Source organism: Hippopotamus amphibius, chromosome 17 (assembly GCF_030028045.1).
Source record: "Hippopotamus amphibius kiboko isolate mHipAmp2 chromosome 17, mHipAmp2.hap2, whole genome shotgun sequence".
NCBI lineage: Eukaryota > Metazoa > Chordata > Mammalia > Artiodactyla > Hippopotamidae > Hippopotamus > Hippopotamus amphibius.
In genome coordinates this window covers 13956143-13979976 of record NC_080202.1, presented here as the reverse complement: position 1 = coordinate 13979976, position 23834 = coordinate 13956143, and the positions used below count along the sequence as shown (strand labels likewise).

The window sequence follows — 23834 nt, the reverse complement described above, 5'->3', positions numbered from 1 at the left end:
TGCTCCTCCCTCCCCCCCCCCCCCCCAGCTGCTTCTCCTCTCTCCTCTTTCCTCTCAGCCAACAGCTATTCCTTGAGTTCCTCACTTCCATACAAACCACCTTGTTCAGTACCGATCTCCCCGTTCTAACTCATCTTCAGTGTAACTCAGTCTTCATCCTCACCATCTCCTGAGCAAACTTAAATCTTCATTCAGTGGCCTTCGCTCTCAATTAGCAATTCATTTTGTCACTTGGATATTTTTCTTTTCACTTTAGAAGAAATTCTTTTTGATCACTTGATAAAACTTAGGCTCCTGATGTCAGTTTCCAGGTTGAAAAAACAGCAACTCTGGAAGCGGTGTGGAGCCCTCCTCCCATCCTATACTCCAGGAAGCTGGAGAGGAGTCATACCAGTAACCCGAAGTGGATTTATATGTGATGTGGGCATTATTATATAGCATTTTTCTGCAGCATAACTACCCGCCAAATGACAGGTTAGAGGTTAGCATATACTACCTCATGACAGGTGAGGGTTGGCCTAGAACTTTAGGATGTAGTGAGAGTCCATAGTCAGAATGAATCCGATGCCTGGGTCCTGGTCATAAACCTGCTACTAACTAGTGTGTGACCTCTCCTAGCTAGCCACCCTCCCCCTTCCTGGACCATCCCTGAAGACTTCAACAGTTCTAACCCCTACGGATCTGTGTGTAATTAGTTACGGATGTTTGAAAATTATACCAGGCAGTGATGTGTTCTCTTTTCCCTACAGAGTGAAGGCTGCCCAGACCGAGTTAGGACAGCAAATCCTGGCCGACTTTGAAGAAGCATTTCCTTCCCAGGGTACCAAGGTATTGTTTTTCGTTTTCCCTTCAGTCTTTGGATATTATCACCATTCTTGCCTGGATTCACACTCACGGTCGTTACTGTTCATCTACCATTCCAGAAGCGTTTGCTGGCAGCCATAAAGTCTGTTTGCTAAAGGTTCAGGGTAATGAGACCATCCTTGATTTTAAACATCCCAAAGCAATGTTGATTCCTCATCTATGTCCTCCCAACATCAAAAAGTGAGGATTTATTTCGGTTTAATTTAATGTGTGTCAAACCCAATATGTTGTCTGCCCGGTCAATTCCCTTTTTTTTTTTCATGGCTATGTTTTAAAAAAAAAAAAAAAAAAATTTTTTTTTCAGCCGCAGTATTTTTTAGGGTTGTTACATAACTTTTTGGTTTCATTTTGGTGAAGAGAGAGCTGGGAGGAGTGTCCCAGGCTTATGTAACTCTCGGAGTGACACAGTTAGGAGGCTGGCTTTTAATGATCCTGTTCTTTGGGGTTAATCCCTTTAGCTCTCACTGGTAGCTTAGCTGTTTGTGTTGAGTCTGCAAAGCCCACAGAATTTCACTTGTGAGCTATTGGTTACACTTCTCATGTAACAAGCTTTGCCTCACTTGGCTGTCATTGTGCCTGGGTAACTGCTGTCAGCTCCATCCTGCAAATTGTAGCAGACATAATCTTAATGCTTTGCATGTGTCGGGGAGAGAAGAACCTTCAGAAGCTTTTTCTCCCCCTCTATTATTTGAACTATTTCAGGAGAAAGAACTGTGCAGCACAGAAGTGACCCGAAGCACATGCCAGCAAGCAGCACTTGGTGGGTGGAGATGGGGGATATATGTTCATTCACGAGCCAAGGAACATCTCCTGGAGCTGCTCTATAATTCAATCACTGGAAATATCTTAATCGTTTTTCTTTGTGCCTCATAAAAGAAACTTAGGAAGTAGGTGGGGGTAGCTGCCCCAGCTTTGTAGATAACCTTCTATAGGAAACCTGCCCCTGATTTTAATGTCTGCATATATTCTGGCTGTCTTCTAGCAATCAGATCTTTTATTTGTAAAGCATGTCCCTTTGCAGACTTCATCTTCCTTATTCATTTGCTGTAACTGTGGGGAGTGGATGTTGGAAAGCTGTTCTGTAAAAAGGGATTGTAAGATATTCACAGATTATAAGCACTAGTCTGTCCTTAGTCCAGGGTCTGCTGTACTGTCCTCTGCTGTTCACCCTGGATTTAAGAAGTTTAAGAAAAATGTGAGTGAAGCCCAGCTTTATCATTTAGAAAAAGTAACATTAACATACATTATATCTTTTTCTCAGACCCTGTGAGGCAGGTGAAGTGAAAAATGGTTTTCTTCAACAACTAGCTTCCCTTTTCTCTGGTTGGGTAACTTCATGTTTTTTTTTAAGAGTTTTCTTTTCTCTTTCTGAATAATGATTGACTTCTCTTAAAGGCCTTGTGTTATTATTACTATTTCACAAATGGAAATGAAGTTTTTTTTAAATAAATTATCCAAGGTTACCTATTAGGTCCTTTTTAAATGAAAAAATATCTGAACCCATTAGCCCATAGATTTTGGCTTCTGTGACTTCTCTGTCAGATCAGACATTTTCATCCAGAAGCCAGAGTTGAGCAGTCAGAGTGCTCAGTGAAAGACAGAACAGCCACTCAACGCGGAGCAAGGCAGAATTTTAACAATTTAGCTCTTGGGCAGCTTAAGTAACACTTAGGGAAACTCTTGAATTTCAGTTGAGATGGATTAATTGGGCAGAATTGACAAAAAAAAAGTCATAAAGATTTGGAAGACCCTTAATCATCACCTAGTTAAAGTCCATTATTTTTTTTTCATTTATTTTTCAGATGAGTGTTGATAACTGTGCCAAAGTTACATGGCTATTTAGACAAGCCAAGAGCACATGCCAAGTGTTCTTTTCACTATAGTCCACTCAGCCATCCATGTTCATTCAATGAATTACTATAAGGAAAGGTTCAGTGAGACCGAATTGCCTTCGGTAATAATTGCCTTCGGTAATAACAAAGGTCTTCCCATCATGATGGCCTTCTACTGTTTTTTTCAAGTCAAGGGGCCATTATCATAATATTTTACCTTTGGCTGCCTGTCTGCATAGTTGACTATCAGTGGAACAAGGCTGGTGGTTTGGAACCTAGATTTAGGTTTTAAATGACAGCACACTGTTTGGCACAAATATAGCACCATAAGAACAGGAATCCAAGGTTAGAATCAGGGGAAAGTGGCACGTGTGGCGTGAGACTGGTATCATTCTGATTTTTAGGGCTCTTCAGTGAGATGACTTCAGTTCAGAGAGCAAAAGTTCCTACCATCATTGCTGGCCCTGTTCCCAAAATGTCTCATTGCTGATTCACAGAGTAGCTTTTATATTGGCTACTGTAGACTAGCTTAATGATTCTTTCAACAAGGAACAAGTAACTAAAATATCCATCCACAGCACAAGAATGAGTGTCAGGGGAGTGGAAGTAATCATAACATCATGAGTAGAACAAGAAGCAGCAGTTGTCAGAGGCCATAAGATTTAAAGGTCGTTTCTGGCTTTTGAACTGGTGTGTGTTGTTTGTTTTACCAGAGGCCAGGAGGACCCAGCAATGTCCTACGAGATGCTTGTCTGGTTGCTAATATTTTGGACCCCAGAATCAAACAAGAAATCATCAAAAAGTTTATTAAACAGCATCTGTCAGAGTATCTGGTACTTTTTCAAGAAAACCAAGATGTAAGTATTGACCAAAGGAGCTCAGATGTTACATTTGAATTTTATTGAAAATTGATTACTCTCAAGTCTATGATTTATATTTTATTAGTATTACTGCCTTAAAATGGTGATTGTTGGACTGTGAATCCTAGGGGCTGACTGTACAATTCAGTGATTCTTAACCATTTTGAGGTCACTGACCCTTTGGAGAAGTTAATGAGAGCTACAGATCTTCTCCCCAAAAACGCACCTATGCATAAAACTTTGCATACAGTTTCAGGCAATTTATAGACCCCTGAAGCCCAATCATAGACCCCAGGTTAAGAGCCTCTGGATCAAGTAAAAAAGTAGCCTGGACTCTTTAAAACCATGAGAAATAGATTGGTTGTGTTTTTCTTAGTTCTGTATTCTTGCTTATTTCCTTAAACTGTCAATACTGCTTCTAAACACGGGTGGATTTTGTTCCCTGCCTCCCCAAGGTTGCCTGGCTGGACAAAATCGACCGACGCTATGCCTGGATTAAGCGCCAGCTTGTGGACTACGAGGAGAAATACGGCCGGATGTTCCCACGTGAGTGGTACATGGCGGAGAGGATTGCAGTAGAATTTTGCCACATCACAAGGTAGATGCCAGCTCTCTACTGGTTTTGGTGTTGATTGAAATCAGTTGATTGAAACCAATCCACCAGTCTCTGTGGGCTCCGTGTGGTATTGTGGCTTTGGTACCACTCCCACCTTTTTTTTTGTTTATTTGTTTGAAAGTCATCATTTTAATGAGAATGTCGTCGCCTGTGCTGGACTCCCCTCAGAGGACTCCTTTCCTGTTGAACGTTAGATCTTATATACCCGAAGCCAAGTCTCAAACTCTAGCTGTAGCTGTATCCCACTTCTCCAACTTCAGAGTTCCAGCTCTAGAGGAGAGAGCATTATGTGAAGGGGGGGGGGGTTGGTAAACATTTGATAAGGAAACATGGAAAAGGGTACATGAGAGCCTTGGCCCAGTAGCCTGTAGCAAGAGCACTTCTTTATGCCTTAAGAGTAATATATACCCAACACAGCAGCTAAGTCTTCTCTTATCTTTGCTCTAGCACTTGTCCTAAGCCTTGCCCTTGCCTTGAACAGCCTTCCTTCTTAACCAACTGCTAGCTCATCAGCCAGATTTCCCTGTAGTGATTCATTGCCCCACGTTTTCCCACGTGTCTGTGTCACATATATCAATGTGCAGTGAGTATACATCCATCACTGTTCTGCTTTTCTACTTGCTAGGAAGCTGGTTCCAGAGGGACAGGGGCAGTATCTACCTCAGTGACAGAGTAGACACTCAGGAAATAGTTGTTGAGCAAATTTCCCACCCCTAATACAGTGTTTATAGTCTTTGGATAGTTAATAATATCAGCATCGGAGTGTTTTAAGCATTTTAAAGACCTTCTCTCATTCATCCTGTCTTCAGTTTCCATGAGTGTAGCCCAGGGCCAGATAGTCCCTTTATATCAAGGAATTAAAGCCCAAGAAATAGAGATCAGTATATCCACTGACAAAGCTAAAGCTAGAGTCACAGCTCTATACCACAACAGTGGTGGGAATGGGCTTTTATTGGTTATATCGTCCCTCCTAATAGTGCACAATTACGTTAACTCCAAGTTAATTAAAAAAAAAAAAGTCCCATATCTAAGCGTAACAGAACCACCTTAGAGTAATTCATGGTAGTCATCTACCATGATTTTAAATCATAGAGTACAGTCAAGCTGTAGCTTTAAGGGCACATTGTGTGTGTGTGTGTGTGTGTGTGTGTGTGTGTGTGTGTGTGTGTGTGTGTGTGTGGTGGGGGGGTGGGGGGACGGGGATTTCTTAAGGGATATTGGCTGGTTTTCTTTTTTTTTTGTTTTGTTTGTTTGTTTATTTTAACTAGGCTTTACTTTTAAGAGCAGATTTAGATCCACAGCAAAATTGAGAGGAAGGTACGGAGATTTCCCATATCCCCCATTATCAACATACGCAACCAGAGTGTACCTGTGTTACAGTCGCTGAACCTACATTGACACATCATTACTACCCAGAGTCTGCAGTTTGTGTTAGGGTTCACCCTTGGTGCTGTATGTTCTGTGTGGTGGTGTGGTTTTCAGAAACACATTTGCTGCTAGGTTTAGATAACCTTTTCCTACTGATTCCAGGTTGATTGTGGTTGTTGCTTTCTAAGTCCTGATTAGCAAAGAAAGAGCGAATTCCTCGAGAAATTGAGAACCAATTCGCTTTAGCCTCCAGTTCAGTGACTTGCAGATTTCATTTTCGTGAACAGCGAAGTCCCCAGGAGACTGGGAGTACACGAAAGCCAACACATCTGCTGCTGTTGTGTCAGCCGATGGCAGTGTTGCTGCTGAGCTTTCGTTATTCGAATTTTGGCTAAAATCCTACAGATACATAATTCTCAAATAAATTCAGAGGCTCTTTGTTTGGTTTTTGTCATTTATTTGTGTGGGAGGATGATAACTCAGTACTTAACTGAGAACTCTCGTGTCACTGCTCTCTTACAACTTAGCATTCTAAGATGGGACACTTGATTGTCACGTAACCTTCACAGGCAGGAACCACCCAGACGTGTACATGTCGCTTTTCACGTGAGGATTCCCATCTCTCACATCTCTTTCCAGGGCTCCTGCTCTCTGGTGGAAGAGATGGTTACTGAGCTCTCTGGAAGAGGGAAGGCTTTGTGATTCAGTAATTAATGACTTGTGAGATTATATAGAATATATGTATTTTTATAAAATACCAAGTAAATGCTTCATATATATTATTAACAAATGATTGAAAAGTTTAAATAGTAAAAATTATAGTATCCATGTAAACAATTTGATGTCCATAATCCTTGATTTTTTTTTTTTTTGGACTGGTGGATAATTTCACCTTAAAATTCTTATTTATTTATTTATTTTTGGCCACTCCGTGTGGTTTGTGGGATCTTGGTTCTCCACCCAGGAGTTGAACCCGGGCCCTCGGCAGTGAGAGCACAGAGTCCTAACCACTGGACTGCCAGGGAAGTCCCTAAAATTCTTATTTAGAATATGCATTTCTGTTCCCTGAGCATTAAACTTAGTTGGTGATAGACCTCAGGTTTTGAAATGACCACATACTTTTTTTTTTAATAGTGTTAGCTAAAGCCACTTACTTTGTCTTGTCTCAGATGATCAGTTTGTTCAACAATATTCTTATCTCTTAAATTTGCAGGACAGAACTTGCCAAGATCATGCGTACCAGAGCTAAGGAAATTGAAGTGAAATTGCTTCTCTTTGCTATTCAGAGAACGACTAACTTTGAGGGGTTTCTTGCAAAACGCTTCTCCGGGTGCACCCTGATGGATGGATCTCTGGTAAGACTGTCCTAAGGGAGGCTGGACCAGGAAATCAGTGGCCTGGGTGGGTGGGCTTCACTTCAGTCTTTCCCAGTATGGTGGTTCCATCCGTCGGCTCAAGTGTCTAATCCCCCATCCCAGGGATGTCACTGAATTCTTGCAAATAGTGATATACAAGACTCTGTGTGGATTTACTGTCTGTCTGTTATGCAGTATTCATGTTTCTAGAGTGTCCTGTCATCATTTTATATAAGGATCCGCCCCATTTTGCAGGCTAGTAATTCTGTGAGTCATAGAGGCCTCACTTATTCACAGATACCTTATTACATTATCAACTCTTGAATTTTATTACCATTAGGATATGTTTAGAGGAAGATATACCAAGAAAGAGGTGAATTGCAACCTTAAAAGCATGAAACGTTGGAGATTGCTAGAACGTTCATCATTGAAGAATGGTTCAATAAGATATGGTATATTCATGCTGTGGAATAGGGATAGCAGTTTGAAAGCAGTAGAATGGGGGATACATCTAGCTGTGCTGTCAGAGAAAGAAAACCTCTCACAGTACAAAGTGTAAGCGGCAGCCCAGTATATACAGTATAATTCCATGTGTAAGACGCATGTTTATGTATGTAAGTAGGTAAGAAAAAGATCTGGAAATAACAGATGGATGTCTCTGGGGAAGGAAATGGGAGTGAGAATAGGTAGAGAAGCAAAGATTTTTTTTTTTTTTATCATTTTACTCTGGTAATTTGTTTGAATTTTTCTTATACAAATACATTTACATACTTTTTAAACTTTGTTTTTGCATACTTTAACAAAGGTAGTTTTCAGTTTTTTTAAATGAGATGGCCCAAACAGTGACTTCCAAACTCTTTCTTCTCCTCCTCTGTCTCCTCCTTCCCTTCCCCCCCCCCTTCCTTTTTAACTTGTAGTTGATTTACAGTGTTGCGTTAGCTTCAGGTGTATAGCAAAATGATTCAGTTATACATATACATATTCTTTTTCAGATTCTTTTCTATTCTAGGTTATTACAAGATGTTGAATATAGTTCTCTGTACTGTACAGTAGGTCCTTGTTTATTTTGTACATAGTAGTGTGTATGTTAATCCCACATTCCTAATTTATCCCTCCCCTCACTTTCCTCTTTAGTAACCATAAGTTTGTTTTCTATACCTGTGAGTCTAAACTCTTTCTTCGAACAAATTGTAGTGTGGGATCCACAGAGAATAAGAGCTCACAGTTTGGGAACCTCCACGGTGTGTCTCATACTGTGCCAGGTGCGTTTACCTGGGGTCCATCACTTTGCTTCATCAGTTCTAGGAAGTACTCATCCGAAACTTACCCGAGGTCACACAGTGAACATGCACATATAGAAAAACTAGCTGCTGTGCTTGAAGCAGGGGCAGGGCAGGGAATGGGCAAGGAGTTCTGTTCCCTTGTTCACCCCTCACCTCCACTGCCTTCTATAGCCCCCACCCTGCCAGTCGTAAAATCCTGTGACTTATTGGAATCCCCTCTTTGCCCTCCCCAGACCTGCCCCAGAGTAGGGGCATCAGGAGCTGCTCCCTCAGGGCAGCGGGCTGAAGCGTGGTGATGGCAGCGCTTAGTTTTAAGGCAAGGCCATAAAGGCCTGTCTACTCAGGGCCACTAGTGACCTCACTAAAATAAAATGCAGGGATCTATAAAGCACTCTTTCCACACTTCACAAATAAAACTATATACATACAGATCTTTAGATATTCCTCTGCTTGTTAACTCATGTTCAACATTGATTTCTTCTTATCAACAAGGAAAAAAACAGGACATGAGACAAATGAAAATGCAAATCCCAAAAGGAAGCAGGCCACAGAAATGCTGTCAAAAGACACTTGAGTCTGTCCTGAGAAGTATTTGGTTGACTTCAGCACCCGCCTGATTTCCTCGTGCCAGCGCTCCTCTCTGCCCTGCTGGAGCCGTGCTTTTGGCCTGGTGTCAAGCAGAGACTCGTGCAGCTCTGGGCTCAACCCTACAGAGATCTGCTTGAGCACAGGCCCCAGCGCCCACCCCGAGTCCCACCGCTCCACTGGGCCAGGGTTGGTAGTGCACTCGGACAGGCCCCGGGAGCCAGTAATCTGGCTAACTGTCCAGGAAATCTGTCCCAGTGAAGAAATGCTTGAATAACATTCATCCTAAATACCTGTTTTGAGCCACTCTTCCCCTCCTTTGGCTGGGCCCTACTTGCTAGTGATTTTGGTTTTACATTTAGGGAGCTGTAGGGTCACAGGGGAACGAATGGCCGGCCCTGTGGTACCTGATGACCAACCTGTCAACTTGGGGCTGTCCCAGGGCACGTCAGGTCTCACCTGTGCTAGGAAGTGCCCCAAAGGTCAAAAGAGCTAGAGTAACGTAGGCTGGGAAAGCCCCCTCTAGACCAGGTGAGGCTACTGTGCAGGGTAACCATGTAGAGACCATGAAAAACGGGCAGGAGCTGCATGTATGTTCGCAAAGACAGTGCTTTTTTGTGGAAAACTGGTATAGGAATGTCAAAGTGGCAGTTGGTCAGCTGTTAACCAGCTTCTGTCTGAGGGAGGAGAGGGCTGGAGGGCTGTTCCTCGGGGCAGCCTGGCCTCTCTCCACTTTCACCCGCTGCCAGGGCCCCGCTCCCAGACTGCCGCCTCCCGTCTCCTGGGGGATGCTGTGCTCTGTGGTATGGCTCATGGTCACCAGGGACCCCTGAACCTTTCCCCCCAATCCCTTCCTTTCTGGACTTCTGTTTTTTGAAAATTTCTGGCATAATCGATTACAAGTATCTCCTCCAGTTGTTCAGCTGTTGCTTGCCTCTCCTATCAAGTTTGCAGAGAGTTCCAGATTACAGATCCTTGGCCAGAAAATCCTGCTGAGCCAGGCGCTTTTCATTCACCCTCCAGTTCATCAGCTGTCTTCTGCCCAGACTTCTCTCCAAGTCACTCAATGTCTTGAGAAGCCCGCGCGCTACAATGAAGAGTAGCCCCCGCTCGCCACAATTAGAGAAAGCCCGCACACAGCAACAAAGACCCAATGCAGCCAAAAATAAATAAATAAATGATAAATCTTTAATGAAAAAAAAAAAAATTAGTTTCTAGAAAGGCAACAGAACTCCTCTGGTCTCTTCCACTAGGCAGGCCAGGTCTTGGAGAATCAGTTCACTGCAGCCCTGCTGTGAGATGTGGAGGCCGTGCTTCTCTGTTGGTGATGTTCACTCTGACCCCGGTTCTGCCAGCAGCTTCACCAGCAGCTTGTAAGCCTCAGTGTCAGGGACCCCAATGGATTAGATGTGACCATTGACCACGCTCCCAACAGACAGTGTTGGGAAGAGGCTAGCCTGGGCTGGGCCAGGAGGGCCACCTGGCCTGACGGCCACTCTAGCTACCGGACACCCCACCTGAAGACTGGCTGCTCCTTGTCTCCTTACCTCCTCCTTGTCCTGCCTTGGTCTTGGGATATGCCTTTCGGAAAATCTTTTGTGGTCACCATTTTGTTTCAAGGTATCAGAACTACAAAATGAACCAGTGTATATCTTAATACCCTTTAACATATGCCAAATTTCATAGAAAGTTAGCCAATTCCTTGGAAAATTATAGAGCAGATAAGAAGTCAGCCGAGGAGCCAGGTTGACCAGAGACCCTCCCAGGCCTGCCTCCTCCCCGCCTCCACTATATCACTCGGGTCCTTTTAAGCCCCTTGGTGACTGATTAACAGTCAAACAATGAGGGTGAGCTTAAGAGGGGACAGGCTTGCCTGGAAAGCCCTTCCTAACTGATCAGTGTGATGTATTGTCTTTTGCTTTTCTCTGACGAATGCAATTTGACATCTGTTAGAAATCTAGATTGAAAGACTTTTAAGGACCGGGCTTGTTTTGTTTTTACTATTCCAGCCCCACCAGTCTTATAACTTCCTGCATTGAAACTGTTAGTGGAAGAAGAGAGCTGCCAAGGCTTCTAGCTACTTGTCCTGACCCTTGAGGAGGGATTTAAAATAGTCTGTACATTCAGGGACTTCCCTGGCAATCCAGTGGTTAAGACTTCATGCTTCCAATGCAGGGGGCTTGGGTTCGATCCCTGGTTGGGGAACTAAGATCCCACATGCCGTGCTGTGCAGCCAAAAAAAGAAAAGAGGAAAAAAATAAATAAATAAAAAATAAAAAAGTAAAAAAGAAAGAAACAGAAGGAAAGAGAGAGAAGAGAGGGAAATAGACAGATTTTTTTCTTATTAGGAAGGCAGTATGTGATCAATGTAAACAAAAATCTTAGACACTATGAAAATATAAAAGAAAAAAAATGTAATAAAAACTCCAATAAACTTGTCACCTTAAAAGAAAGAAAAAAAGAAAAGAAGAAAAGGTCTGTAAATTAAAATGCCTTGAAATTAAAAGCCAGTGTCTAGGTATGATTTACCTATGCCCACATGCGTTATTAGGGACTTGACGATTAGATCTAAGGGTAAACATTATATTCAGCCTCTATGAAAGCACTGAAATGAAAATCACCTTAAAATGGTGAATTTTATGTTAATTATATCACAATTTTAAAATATCAGGGGTTTTAGAAAATATTGTCTGTTTAGTTATAAATCATCTTTACGTTTCAGATAATTTGTCTACCAAAAAGAGAGAGGGAGGGAGAGTAATACATGCTTGTTAAAGCTCAAACAGAATAAAGTATTTTAAAAGAACAATTTCTTCTTAATTACTCTAAATCCCTCTCCCCAGAGATGTGCACTGTTTAATAATTTGGGGTATAATTTGAGACTCTTCCAAGCATATATGTGCCTGCGCATCTGCATGCACACACACACTGGTTTTTTTGTTTTGTTTTACAAAAAATAGACAGTGTTGCCCATGTGTCTGAAGAGGACTTTATTGAGTGCTTCTCATGTGATCAGCATTTATCCACAAATGTTTTTCAAGCTCCCTCTTGATGCAGAGCCTTGGGAAAAGATGAAAAATTGAATCAGACAGGTGCTTATGTTCTAGTAGGAGAAAGAAACCATGACCATTGACCATGCTCCCAACAGACAGTGTTGGGAGGAGGCTGGCCTGGGTTGGGCCAGGAGGGCCATCTGGCCTGATGGCCACTCTAGCTACCAGACACCCCACCTAAAGACTGGCTGCTCCTTGTCTCCTTACTTCCTACATAGCTGTCACAACATAAGATATGAACGTGGTGGTACCAAGAGCAAAAGAGGGGTTCCAGTGATGTTAGACTAGGTGCACACAGCCTGGTGCTTACCGTCTTATCAGCTGAAACCTCCAGGTCATCTCTCTCTCTCTTTTTTTAAAATATTTATTTATTTGTTTATTTAATTGGTTGCACTGGGTCTTAGTTGCACCACGCGGGCTCCTTACTTGTGGCATGCATGTGGGATCTAGGTCCCTGACCAGGCATTGAACCTGGGCCCCCTGCATTGGGAGTGCGGAGTCTTAACTACTGTGCCACCAGGGAAGTCCCTGGGCCATCTCTTTAAGGACAAATCAGGAACTGGGCTGGACTAAAGTGTTTATGGAATGAGAAATGCAGAAATCGTGAAACTTTCATCTCGTACTGAAAGCTCTCTCCTCCAGGGAAAGGAAACAGATTCATCTTAAATTTCAGAATTCATTCTTTGATAATTTGAAGTGTCCAGCTAAGGCCTCAGAGAGGGATTTGTACAGGCAGACCCAGATGAGGGTATACTACTGACTAAAGCCCGGCCGTCTCTTCCCAACAGTAAGTTAGGCAGCTGGGCTGTCCTGTGGCCCTTGTTGTTTTGGAGATGTTGGGAGTCCCATGTGGTTTAATTAGTAGGAATTAACTTGCTGTATGAAGACTTTTTCCTTCCTGTATGGACTTGGAATCAACTGTCAGCAAAAAGAATGAATCCTTTTAAAACTGGACAGTCTTTTATTTCTTGGCAAATTTTTGGTTTCACTTAGCAGCCCCAGAGCTCATGGAATACGTCATTTGAGTTCTTTCACATCTAAACCCAACCTTGGAATTCTCTGTGGGCCGTGACCGCTGCAGAGCAGGAGTGAGAAGCGGGGTCTGGTTGGCTCCGCCAGCGGGGCTCTTGCACAGAAGGCTGAGTTGTGCCGGTGATGGCTCCCGGCAAACACTTGTGCGTTCATCACAGCAAATTAACCTGAGCAGTAACACGGCCCCTTAAATAGCAGGCGTCTGTGTCCACCCTTGGGGTTTTGTAACATAACGTTTGCCAGCAGGATGGTGGTATGGACGGTACTTTGAGGGTTTTGTTGGAGACTAGCAGGGAAGGGTGAAGCCCAGTGGGCCTCTGCCTTGTAATTTGATGAGTGCATTGCCTTCGTTTGCTGGAGAGCTCCCGAAGAGACAAAACAGCAGGGACAGTGTCTCACTTGTGATTAAAAAGAATTCTTTCTTACGAGTCTTCTAAGTCCTGTGCTCCCCCCTCTTTCCCTCCTGAGATTTGCTTCATTGAGAGAGGCACAGCATGGTTCTGCCTTCATGACTTGCCCGCCCCGATTAAACACTAACAACAGCCCCCATGGGCTGAGCTTCCCCTACGAGCTGGCCATTGTGTTAAGCTGCTCTACAGACATAGTCAAGCTTTACGTACATTACCTCATTAATTCTCACGACAGCTCCGTGCAGCAGGTATTAATATCCCTTCACATTACAGATGGAAGGACTGAGGCATGGAGAGGTTAAGCCACATACCCCAGTGGTAGAGCCTGGACTGGAACCCAGGCCCGTCCCTCCATCAGTGGTTGCACCAGCCACACAGTTGCTCAGGCCAGAAAGCGCATCACCCTTGATTCCTTTCTTTCCTTTCCCCTCACATCCGCTCTCTCACCACGTCCTCTTGACTCTCTGTCCTAAAGACGCCCCATGTCCGGCCACTTTTTCCATCTCCACAACTCTAGCTTAGCCCACTCCCGCGTCAGCGCCACGTGGCATGCTGCAGCAGCCTCTTCAGATCCTACTGCTGCCTTGTTTCAAACCTGCAGTTGCCGTGAGAAGAAAACCTAACCGTTCCCACGGCCCACCACAGGCTGTGTGATTGGGCCCCGTCCTCCTTTGATTCCAGCCTTTGCATTGGATCCCCCCGGTGAGAATGCTTTTCTCCAGATCTTTGCCCGACTGGCTCCTTCCCCTCATTCAAGTCTCTGCTCAAATATCCCCTCGTCAGAGGGACCCTCTTGGATTACCACATGAAGAAGCACTTACCCACCTCACTGCCAGCCCGGCCCAGTTCCTCCCTTGTGTTTTCATCGCCGTGCCTGCCTGTGTCTTGTTCACTGCTGTGTCTCCGGTGCCTAGACGGGTGCCTGGAGCAGGTGCTCAGCACGTGACTGCGGAATGGATGGCGTCACGTGCTGGTCCCTTTGCCTAGAAGCCCCGGCCATCCTACAGCCCTCCCACACCGAACTCTGGTGCGTCCTTCAGTTCTGGCTCAGACGTTGTTTCCTCAGGGAAGTTTTCTGTGACCCTCTCTTGCATCCTTTCATAACAACCTTTGCTTTTCCTGCATGGCCCTCATCACACGCTCGTGTGATTATTTGGTTAAAGTCTGCCTCGCCCACCTGACTGTAAGCTCCCTGAGGGCAGGGAGTGGTCCGCCTTGCTCCCTGCCTTCCTCACCGTGCCCAGCTCGTCCCTTTGTCAAGTGGGTGAATGAAGGAGTGAATCCCTTTTCTGGCATCAGTTTGGTTCCGGATAGGAATGTGTGTGCCTGAAATGAACAAAGAGTTCCTGAGTGCCCCTGACTCCCTGGTAATCTCATCAGTGTGTTACTAGAGACAGACGGTGGGAATAGGAAAGACACCTTTCCTGTTGGGAATCTCCTGACCCAGTGACACGGACAAGTAGCCCACATTGTACTGCCTGAAACGCTCTGCTTTCTCAGTGCTGCCTTTTATGTTTGCTTCTTACGGCCTACATCCATCCGTTGGGTTCTCCGCTGGTGAGCGTGGAGCCCAGGAACACCCTCAGTCCACGTCACCAGTGTCCCCTTTTTGTTATGATTTCCAGTAACACATTGTTTTTAACTTGAGGCCCGTCCGTATATAATTGTGAGATGTTGTTATCAACCCTGGTAGGCCTAGCAATAGGTGAGGAACGTTTGGTTCAAAAATTCATATCCCGCTTCTGTCGCTGAATGATTTTGAACAAAGCTTTTCACTTCAGTTGCTGACTTGTTCTCCACATCGACCGAAAGACTCGGAGTCATGGCGATTCAGCTTAACAGTATGATCCCCAAACCCACTGTTGAGCCAATGGGATCAGGAATCCAGTGCTATTAACTAATTTAACTTGTTGAAGCCTAGATTCCCTTTCTCTCTCTCACCCTAAAACACCAGCAACCCTCACAGAGACAACTAAAACTTAGAAATATGGCTTTCAAAGAAACATTGCTTTCTAAAAATAGTCTAATTCTGAAAACAGATGTAAATAGCTTTACATTTATAAGGATTTTTCCCCCATATCAGGCAAAGAAGCCAAAATTTAGAGTGTGTACATTTGAGATGTTTGCTGGGTTCTTAGACCGTGTTGTTTCTCCAGAGGATACCACAAAAATCATTGTCTTACTACTGATTACCTTGAGCTAATGCATTAATCACAAGGCTTTCTTCATACAGGGATGCTCTGTGTATGTATTATGTAGCTCTCTAGTTACATCATAGCATCCAGGTGTTTTGGCCAAGAATTAAATCGTTTACATGGGTATAAGCAGAATTTGTCTTAAAGCCTAAACCAGACACAGGTGTGTTTTTTGTTTTTGTGTTTTAAGTTTTATTTTTTATTTTTCTGGGTTTTTTTTTTTTTTTTGGTAGTGTCTTCAGCTGATGTCCTGGCATTTGACAAAGTCATTTACACACTGTGGTCCATCTGCCAGCCCTCTTGGTGTAGAGATTAGTTCAGGCTGCTCCGTTGATATGTGCTCAGATGTCACAGGTACATTTAGAAACTCCCTCTCCACCCGGCTTCTTGTCTCCAGAGAGCCATTCCTTTCCCCTTCCCCTCTTCCCTAGCACCAGCCAATCCTCTTTTCCTGCTTGTCCGCTTAGTTCCCTTTTTGCTAGAACACCCAGCTCCCTGGCATAAACAACATCCTGAGGTCAGATTTGTAAAAAAATTCCAAAGAGCTGCCTTGATTCTGTTGTCACATTGGAATCATCACCGCTAATATGTATCATGTGCTTCTCCTAGAATTTCACACGTTTTATCACATTTAATCCTTCAAGTAGTCCTGTAACTCTATCCTCCTTATTCAACAGATGAGGCTGCTGGGCTTAGAGAAGCTAGATGATTTGGCCAACGCAGCAGCACTGGAGCTAAAACCCACCTCTCCTGCCTCCAGCTTTCCCATTAGCCTGAGGTCCCACTTGGATATCTTTTGAAAGAATGGTCACATTCAGGAGCTGGGGAGTAATTTCTCTCAAGGAGATTTTGTTGTGGTTGTTGTAATGAGACTTATTTGAGAAGGGACTTCTCTCTATAATCTAGAACACAAAAGATTAGCTCTCTAATTTGTTCTTGAATTCAAACCCATCTTCGTATTGGTGAAGACCTATGACATGCCAGACACCAGAAATAGAAACAAGACAGACATGATTCCTGCTCTCACAGACTGCAGTGGGGAGAAGACAAATAAATGAGCAGTTGGTGGTATTTTAATAAATAGCTGGGTAGGGGACGTACCAGGTGAGATGGGAGCGTGTACCAGGGACTTCTAACCCAGGCTTGACAGGTGGGCAAGGCTTCTCAGAAGAGGGAACTTCTGATTTGAAGACTGAAGGATGAGGGAGCATTTTAGGCAGCTTGGGCTTGGGGTCGGTCAGGTGGGCAGTAAGGTTTCAGGAAGAGGAAAAAGCAGTGTGAAGGCCTGGAGGTGAGAATGTGGTCCAGGTTGTCTCAGTTTTTGCTCGTTAGAGCAGATTTCTTGATGTAGCTGTTGGAGAGACTTAGAAAAAGCAGATCAGTGGGGAAAGCTATTGACTATGCTCAAAAAATGCCAATGTGTATCTCATATCTAATCAACAGAAAAAACTCGAGTCTCCACCTGTATCCACCAATCCCTTCCTGGAAGATGAGCCAGCACCAGAGATGGAGGACCTGGCAATGGAGAAGGGAGATTTAGAGCAAGTAAGTCTAGTCTGCGTTTCCCCCTGCGACCTACCTGTAATGTTTGTTTCTGAAAATGGGACTGCTTCCTCTGAATATGATCCCTTGGCTGTTGACCACATTCAAAGATTACGACTTTGGTGGTCTTTCTAGGAGGCCTTTATCTGAAAGTGCATTTAGAAACTGAGCGAAAGAGCAGCCCTTCCTGCCCCACCCCTCTGTTTCTGAATCTCCTCACCACCGGCCTTACCAACACGCCCAAGCTTGATTAGCCCATGTGGTGGGGCGGCAGAACTCTGCCCTGTCTCGTTCATCATCTCCCAAGCTTGTCAGCTTAGCTTTCCATCGTCCCCTGATGTGGTCCAGTGATGACACAAGAGGCTGAAAGATCCCCAGTGAAGTTAGCAGCCCCATCAGCCGGGAGAGGCCTCTGCTCTGTGTAAGCCGAGCACCTTAGCCTAGCAGCCGTTGGAGAGGCCTGGAAACACCATGGTGACCAATGGCATATTTGGGGTGTTACTTTTCAGAACACACCAAGCACTTTCATTTCCTTCGGCTTTTTCTGTCCAACTCTAAATTTCCTCTCCCTTCATCCCAGAGAATGGTGTTTTTGTTTGACTGTCATTTTATGACAAGAGAGGTTAGAGCAGTAGATCAGGACTTTTCCTGTCTGGATTAGTGATCCTTCTTTTTAATTTTCTACACTTGGGTGCTAGAGGATTATTTTATGGTATCGTTTTGCTCCAGATACCACCGAAAGGGAGGCCAACTGGGAAAAGCAGCTCTGGGAACCCCGTAGCCACGCCCTTTGCAGTTAACCCTGCATTCCTAGCGCAGAGAGGGTAGGTGTACCCTTCTGGCAGGAGCCAAGAGAGCAGAACTTCCAGGAGCAGTTCTGAAGTGATGCCATCAGATGTGTCCGATCCATTGATTAAGTAATTATAGTAACACGGATGCCTCACGTTTTTATGGTGCTTTATAGTTTAAAAGTCTTTTACATGCTTTATTTTATTTCATCCTCACAACGCGTGCCTCTCCTTTTATAGGATTTATATGAGCTGCAGGTTAAGTGACTAGCTCAGGGTTTCCATATCCTGGAAGTGGAGTTGCTGGGACCAGAAGCCCGGTCTAGAAGTCAGAGACTAGAATTCCTCTTCTGGCGCTCTTTCTGTTCTACCATGATGTCTCCCTGAAAAGTGGAGGACATAGAAATGCATCCCATGAATAAAAATGAATGAATAAACTGGAGAGACACCTTGAGGCCGTATCCCAGAGATCTGTGGGATTAGACGTAGTTGATTTAAACCCATCATATCAGCTAGACTGGGAGAAAACAAAAGATTTCTTCTAACTAAAGAAATGCATCTCTCACATTTTGGGAGGAAGGGCGGGGACAGTAAAGAAGAGTCTGGGTGTAGAGCTCACCCCTCTTGTGTATCCTCCACCTGTGCTCGGGCACTTGCACCCTCTGAGCTGGCCTTGTGTAGCTGGGCTGTTTTCAGGGCCCTCGTGTCTCCCCAGTGCAAGCGGCTGCCATTGTCACGTCCAGAATTGTGTAGCGGAACACTCGGGTGCTAGCAGCGCTGCCATGAAAAGTTATCCCTTATGCTAGTCATCTCTGGATGTTATTAAACTGGATTATCAGAGAGTCCCCCATTAGCTACAGAATCAGTTTTGCCAGGGAACGTAGGACTTCTTTCTCGTGGAACTTTTTGCTCCTCCTAGAAGCTTGAGATTATTGTCTTAAGGACAAAGACCTGCTCATTCTAAGGACACAGAACACAGGTACACGAGGTAAGGCAGAGTCACGTGATAGGATGCCAGACTCGTTTGCCATTAGCTGACTGTGTGACCTTAGGCAGGTTTTTACTCTCTCTGGACTTCCCTAGTGTCTTCATGTTTAGAGTGGGCCAATGGTTCTCCAGCTGTATTCCTTGGGGCCCCATCAGATGTCCCTGTAGGGAGTTGGGAGGAGACCAGGGCCCTAAGTCCCTCCAAATACAGGAGTTCTGTTTTGAGGCACTTTTTTCATGGACTTCCAGGTAAAATTACTCTTGGGTCAGCGGTTCTAGGTATGTTCAAAAAGAAAGTACTGAAAACCCCTGGACTAAATGATGCACCGGCAGCTTCGCAGGCTGTTACTTGTTAGTAATAAAACTTACACGCCAGTGACTAATGCCTCCTCACATGGCGTCCCCGACCTCCCACTGCCTCTCTAGCATCCGTCCCACTTGTGGTCGATGAGGTGGGAGCTCCAGGACCCCGCTCTTCCCAGCCACTCACTGGCTTCTGGAGTTGGGCGCACAGGAAGATGAGCCGGTGGGGCGCTGGGCGGAAGCCCACAGGATGCTAGTGGTGAGCTTGGCCAGAGGTGGGGAGGAGCCCCCAGTAGCTGTCCTGGGTTACCCAACCCATCGCATCGCTGCAGTTGGCAGACTGGTGGCCCTCAAGGTGAGGGTCACTCCCTGCTCACCGCTGCAGTTAGGCTCTAGAGAAGGGAGCTTGAACTTGAAAAGATTAGTTTGAACAGTCAGTTGCCAGCATGTTCCCACTGATTAAAAAATGGCATCTGAAAGGGGACTGAGGGTCCTCAGAGTATAAAAGGAAGGGAGAAGAAATAAAGAATTTCTGGTTTTAAAATGTACCCTTCTGGTGATCCAAGCAGTTAGATTTAATCTGTTTACATTGGATAGTAATAAAAGGAAATGGGACCAGCTGCAGACCTCCTTACTGTGACAACAGTAACCTTTTATTATTCCATCAAACTCCAGGAGGAAATAGCTTAAACATCTGCAGCTTTTGGACAGAATTCACACACTCCGAAATCCAGCCTGAGTGCTACTGCTAAACGACTTAGTATAGTCTTTAAGCTGAGAAGCAACCCTTTGGGGAGCTGGACGGTGCAAAGGGAGACACCAGTTTGAGCTGAAATTCCAGCCCTTTTCATCTAAATATGAGCACAGCTATGAAGCAGCCAGAGGCAGGAGGCAGCCCTGTGGAAAAAAAAGAAAAAGGGAAACTTCAGGCAGTCCCTCCCATTGTTCCCCTCTTGCTTCCAACTCATGTTGAAAACACTGTAAGAGGACGGGGGCCCTGTGCCATGGCCCTCCTCACTGCCAGGAGCACCGTTAGTGGCAGAGGCTGGGCAGAGCGGAGTCCCCTGCGGGGTGGGGCGGGCCACCTGTGCTGTCTGGTTGTGGGTCTCTCTGAGCCACATCCGGAGGGTTCTGTGGGGCCTCATCAAGCCTCTGGAAGACTGATCAAGATGAGTTTGTGGGAATATCATGTAGCGACTTTCCTTAATCATTAGAATCTATATTTTATACTGAATGAGCTCTTCAGACTCATCCATACATTTCTATCATATATCACTTTTGTGCGTACATAAAAGGAAAACATAAGCAAAATAGGTTAAGATATTCCCAAGGCTTCTTCACATTCAGGGTCTAACTCTCCTGAACCACTCTTTAAACAAAACCTTTTTATTTTGAAATAATTATAGACTCACAAGAAGTTGTACAGAGAGGTCCTGAGTACCCATCTCTCGGCTTCCCTCAGGGCTGACGGCTAACATAACTCTAGTGCCTTATCAAAACCAGGACGTTGATTCTAACTCCGCTTTCACTCAGGCGTGGATGTCTGCGTTCTCCCACACAGCGTGGTCTCCAGCCACCCGGAGCGTTGGGGATGTGCCGTATCTCAAAATGCTCCGCTGCTGTACCTGGGATTATCTGCCACTTTTTTTATTGTTGTTTTAAACTTTGTTTCTTTTTTTAATAACATCAAACTTAGGGAAACTTTTAAGGATATCACAAGGAACTCTCAAATATCTTTCACCTGGGTTCACTGGTTGTTACTCTTTTGCTGTATTTACTTTACCATTTCCTCCTCCCTCCCTCTCTCTCTCTCTGTCTCTTTCTTTCCCTCCCTCCCTGTCTCTCTCTTTTAGAACAAGTAAGTTTATAGGTATCATGCCCTTTGCCTCTGGGTATTTCAGTATGTATTTCCTTTTTAGGAAATATATTCATTTAAGAAAGATATTCACTTAAATTACCACAGATCAAAATCAGAAAATTTAACATCAGTACAATACTGTTATCTCATTTACAGACTTATTTAAATTTTATAATGTGATTCAAAAGTGATAAATTAAAACACTGTCAGTAGTTGGAAAGGTACACATAAATTAGTAGGTAAATAAAGCCAAGTACAAAATATACTCGTTGATTTAAAACATGACAACATTCTATATTATATAAACTCCCATTTATAATTTCCAGAAGCTGTCCTACAGATGTGTGAATATTTTTATCAAGGGAGGAACATATAAATAAAGGGAGTAATTATAACATTAATGAAGATTCTATTTTAATTAACGAAAAGATACCTGGCTATAGTGGCCATATTTTCCAGTTCTGAAGTCAGGATATCTATTTCTACAAAAGTTAGACAAATTAAATCACATTTGTCTATTCATTTATCAGATCACCTTATTGAAAAGAATAAAATAATTTTTAAAAATGGTAACTGACTTGGAAAATGTAATGGAGATGTGGAAAAACTCCTAAGGCATCTATGAAATGAAGTGGAATTCTGGATCCAGTCAGTCTAAACTCAGTGAAGCCGATCTTGAGAGTTTCTTACAGTCTCAGCCTAAGGCCTGACTTTGGCAGTGGCTTCTGGATGGTAAGAGAAAATAGCCCACACTGTAGTTATTCTTAGGAAGGACCAGAGTTTCTTCAAATCCTGCACCCAAAAAAAAAAAAAAAAAAAAAAATTAAAGACATGAAACTCTTAGCAGTGGAAAGGGAAGAGAACTAAACGTGAGATTAAATGGAATATATCTATGGTTGACATTTAATTTTTGGTGATCATTACCAGTTTTTACAGATGCTTTTAACCATTACTTTTTTTTTTAGTTACTAGAAGAAGGTAATCATTATTTCTGTCTGTCATTAGGGGCTTAGCTTTTCCTCTATTTATTAAAAGATATGAGCAGTTCAGTTCAACTAGTGTACTGTGGGTGCCAATTTATACCCAAATTGTACTCTTGTGTCAACCCCAGCAAAGGCTCAGGGTGCTCTATTTTCAAATGCCAACAAACAGAAATAGATAGAATTGGCTTTTTTTTTTTTTTTAGGAACAGAAAGAAATATGTAGGAAGATTTTTGTTTATTTTTTAGATGTTTTGAAAGTGGATTAAGTAGCAAATATAGCCTTTAAATATTTGCAGCCCAGATGACCTTTTTAACCAGTGGTTTCCCAGTATCAGCTGGGGACCAGTGCTGATCCAGGTTTTAGCTGGTGTAAGGCAGAAAATAAAGACAAAACAGCCAGGCTGTCTGTCTGTCTATCTATCTGTTTTTCTATCTAGTATAAGGTCACCAACTATCTTTCCTTGGGAAGGACTGCCTTTATGTGGCTATTTTCTCTTATAAAATATTTGGGTATAAAATACTCTTTTAAGAACTTGTGGTGAGACTAGAAAGTAGCAAAATAAGAAGTTAGCAACCCTGTGTTGGCCTCTACCCTTCTTCTTTTTCTTCTTCTTCTTTTTTTTAATATTTGTTAATGAAATTCAACAGTCTTAGGAGGCATCGCAGAACAGCAAGGATCTCATAGAAAGAGTTCTGGTTTAGGAGGTAGGAAACTTCACCATGTGCCTTGGGGCAGGCTGCTAGCACCCTCTGAGCCTTCCTTCCTTTAGGTGTAAAATAGTAGTAATAATTCCTAAATGGAGGATTGTTGTAAGGAATAGATGAGATGTTATTTCATATCAAAGTGCTTGACGCGTAATAACAAGTAGTAAATGGAGGCTTTGAAAGTTGGGTGGTGGGAAAGCACTTCATACGTTCCAGAGCACTGCCCAGCTGTACAGTGCTGTTATTAGCTAGGATGTACATTTTAAAACCATCAGTCAGATGATGAAGAGCCCCCAAATTGAAAACACATGTGTTATCAAAGTAGCAGTAAATCTTTCACCGCACAGAGCACGTAAACGATGCCAACAAAGCTGGCTTATTGTTCGCAGACTGGCATGAATCATAATACAGGACATAGTCTCAGTCTAGTTACACTGAGTGCCTCTCATCTGTAACTTGGGAGTAAAGTTTGCAGGGGTGTTTTCTTTGAAACTGCTTGAAAATTTGCAAAGATGGCTCAAGTATCGGGTTTCTTTTTTCTTTTCTTTTTTTTTTTTTTTCCTTTACAGCCAAAGAAGCCTAAAGCCCCCAACAATCCATTCCACGGCGTTGTTTCCAAGTGTTTTGAGCCTCATCTCTATGTGTATATTGAGTCCCAGGACAAGTGAGTGATGAACATTTCGCTGCTTTCTCCTATGTTCCTCGCTCCTCGGGTCAGGGCTGTGGCCTCACGAGGTCACAGCTCCTTCTAGAGGTTGGAGGAGGGACTTGGCCACGCCCTTGACCCTCCCTGGAAACCTGTTAAGGATATTTTCCGGCCTTTTGAGTGTTATCATGTATTGTGTCCATAAATCTCAGATGCCTGAGTTTGACTCTAACAAGGTTCCAAACAAGCCCCAGTACCTACTTCCCAGGTGGGCACTGAGCCCGTATGCTGCACTGTATGTCAGCCCACAAGGCTTTACAATGTCAGGCGCTGGCAAGTGGAGAAAGAAAGCCTCATCTCTAATGTATATGTTTTCAGGTATAATTTGTTTAATTTTTCACTTTGAAATCATTTAGACTCACCAAAAAGTTTAAAAAAGTTCTCCTATACCCTTTGCCCAGAGAATGTTGACAGTTTATGTAACCGCAGTTATCAAAATCAGAAAGGTACCATTCTCCACGAATGTCCAAGATCCAATCAAGCTTAAAGGTCTCCTTTAAGCTGAATAA

General features: G+C 43.7%; 1 protein-coding gene across 4 annotated transcripts in view; it reads left to right on the top strand.

Annotated features, from left to right (window-relative positions):
• Positions 1-23834, top strand: part of VPS53 (VPS53 subunit of GARP complex) — a 131745-nt gene that overhangs the window by 49598 nt on the left and 58313 nt on the right. For all 4 annotated transcript variants that reach the window (XM_057715915.1, XM_057715917.1, XM_057715914.1 and 1 more), the window contains 6 exons: positions 750-828; positions 3410-3553; positions 4012-4154; positions 6754-6895; positions 16897-16998; positions 23189-23283. In XM_057715915.1, coding sequence (XP_057571898.1) covers positions 750-828; positions 3410-3553; positions 4012-4154; positions 6754-6895; positions 16897-16998; positions 23189-23283 — 705 coding nt within the window. The remainder of the gene's footprint in view (positions 1-749; positions 829-3409; positions 3554-4011; positions 4155-6753; positions 6896-16896; positions 16999-23188; positions 23284-23834) is intronic.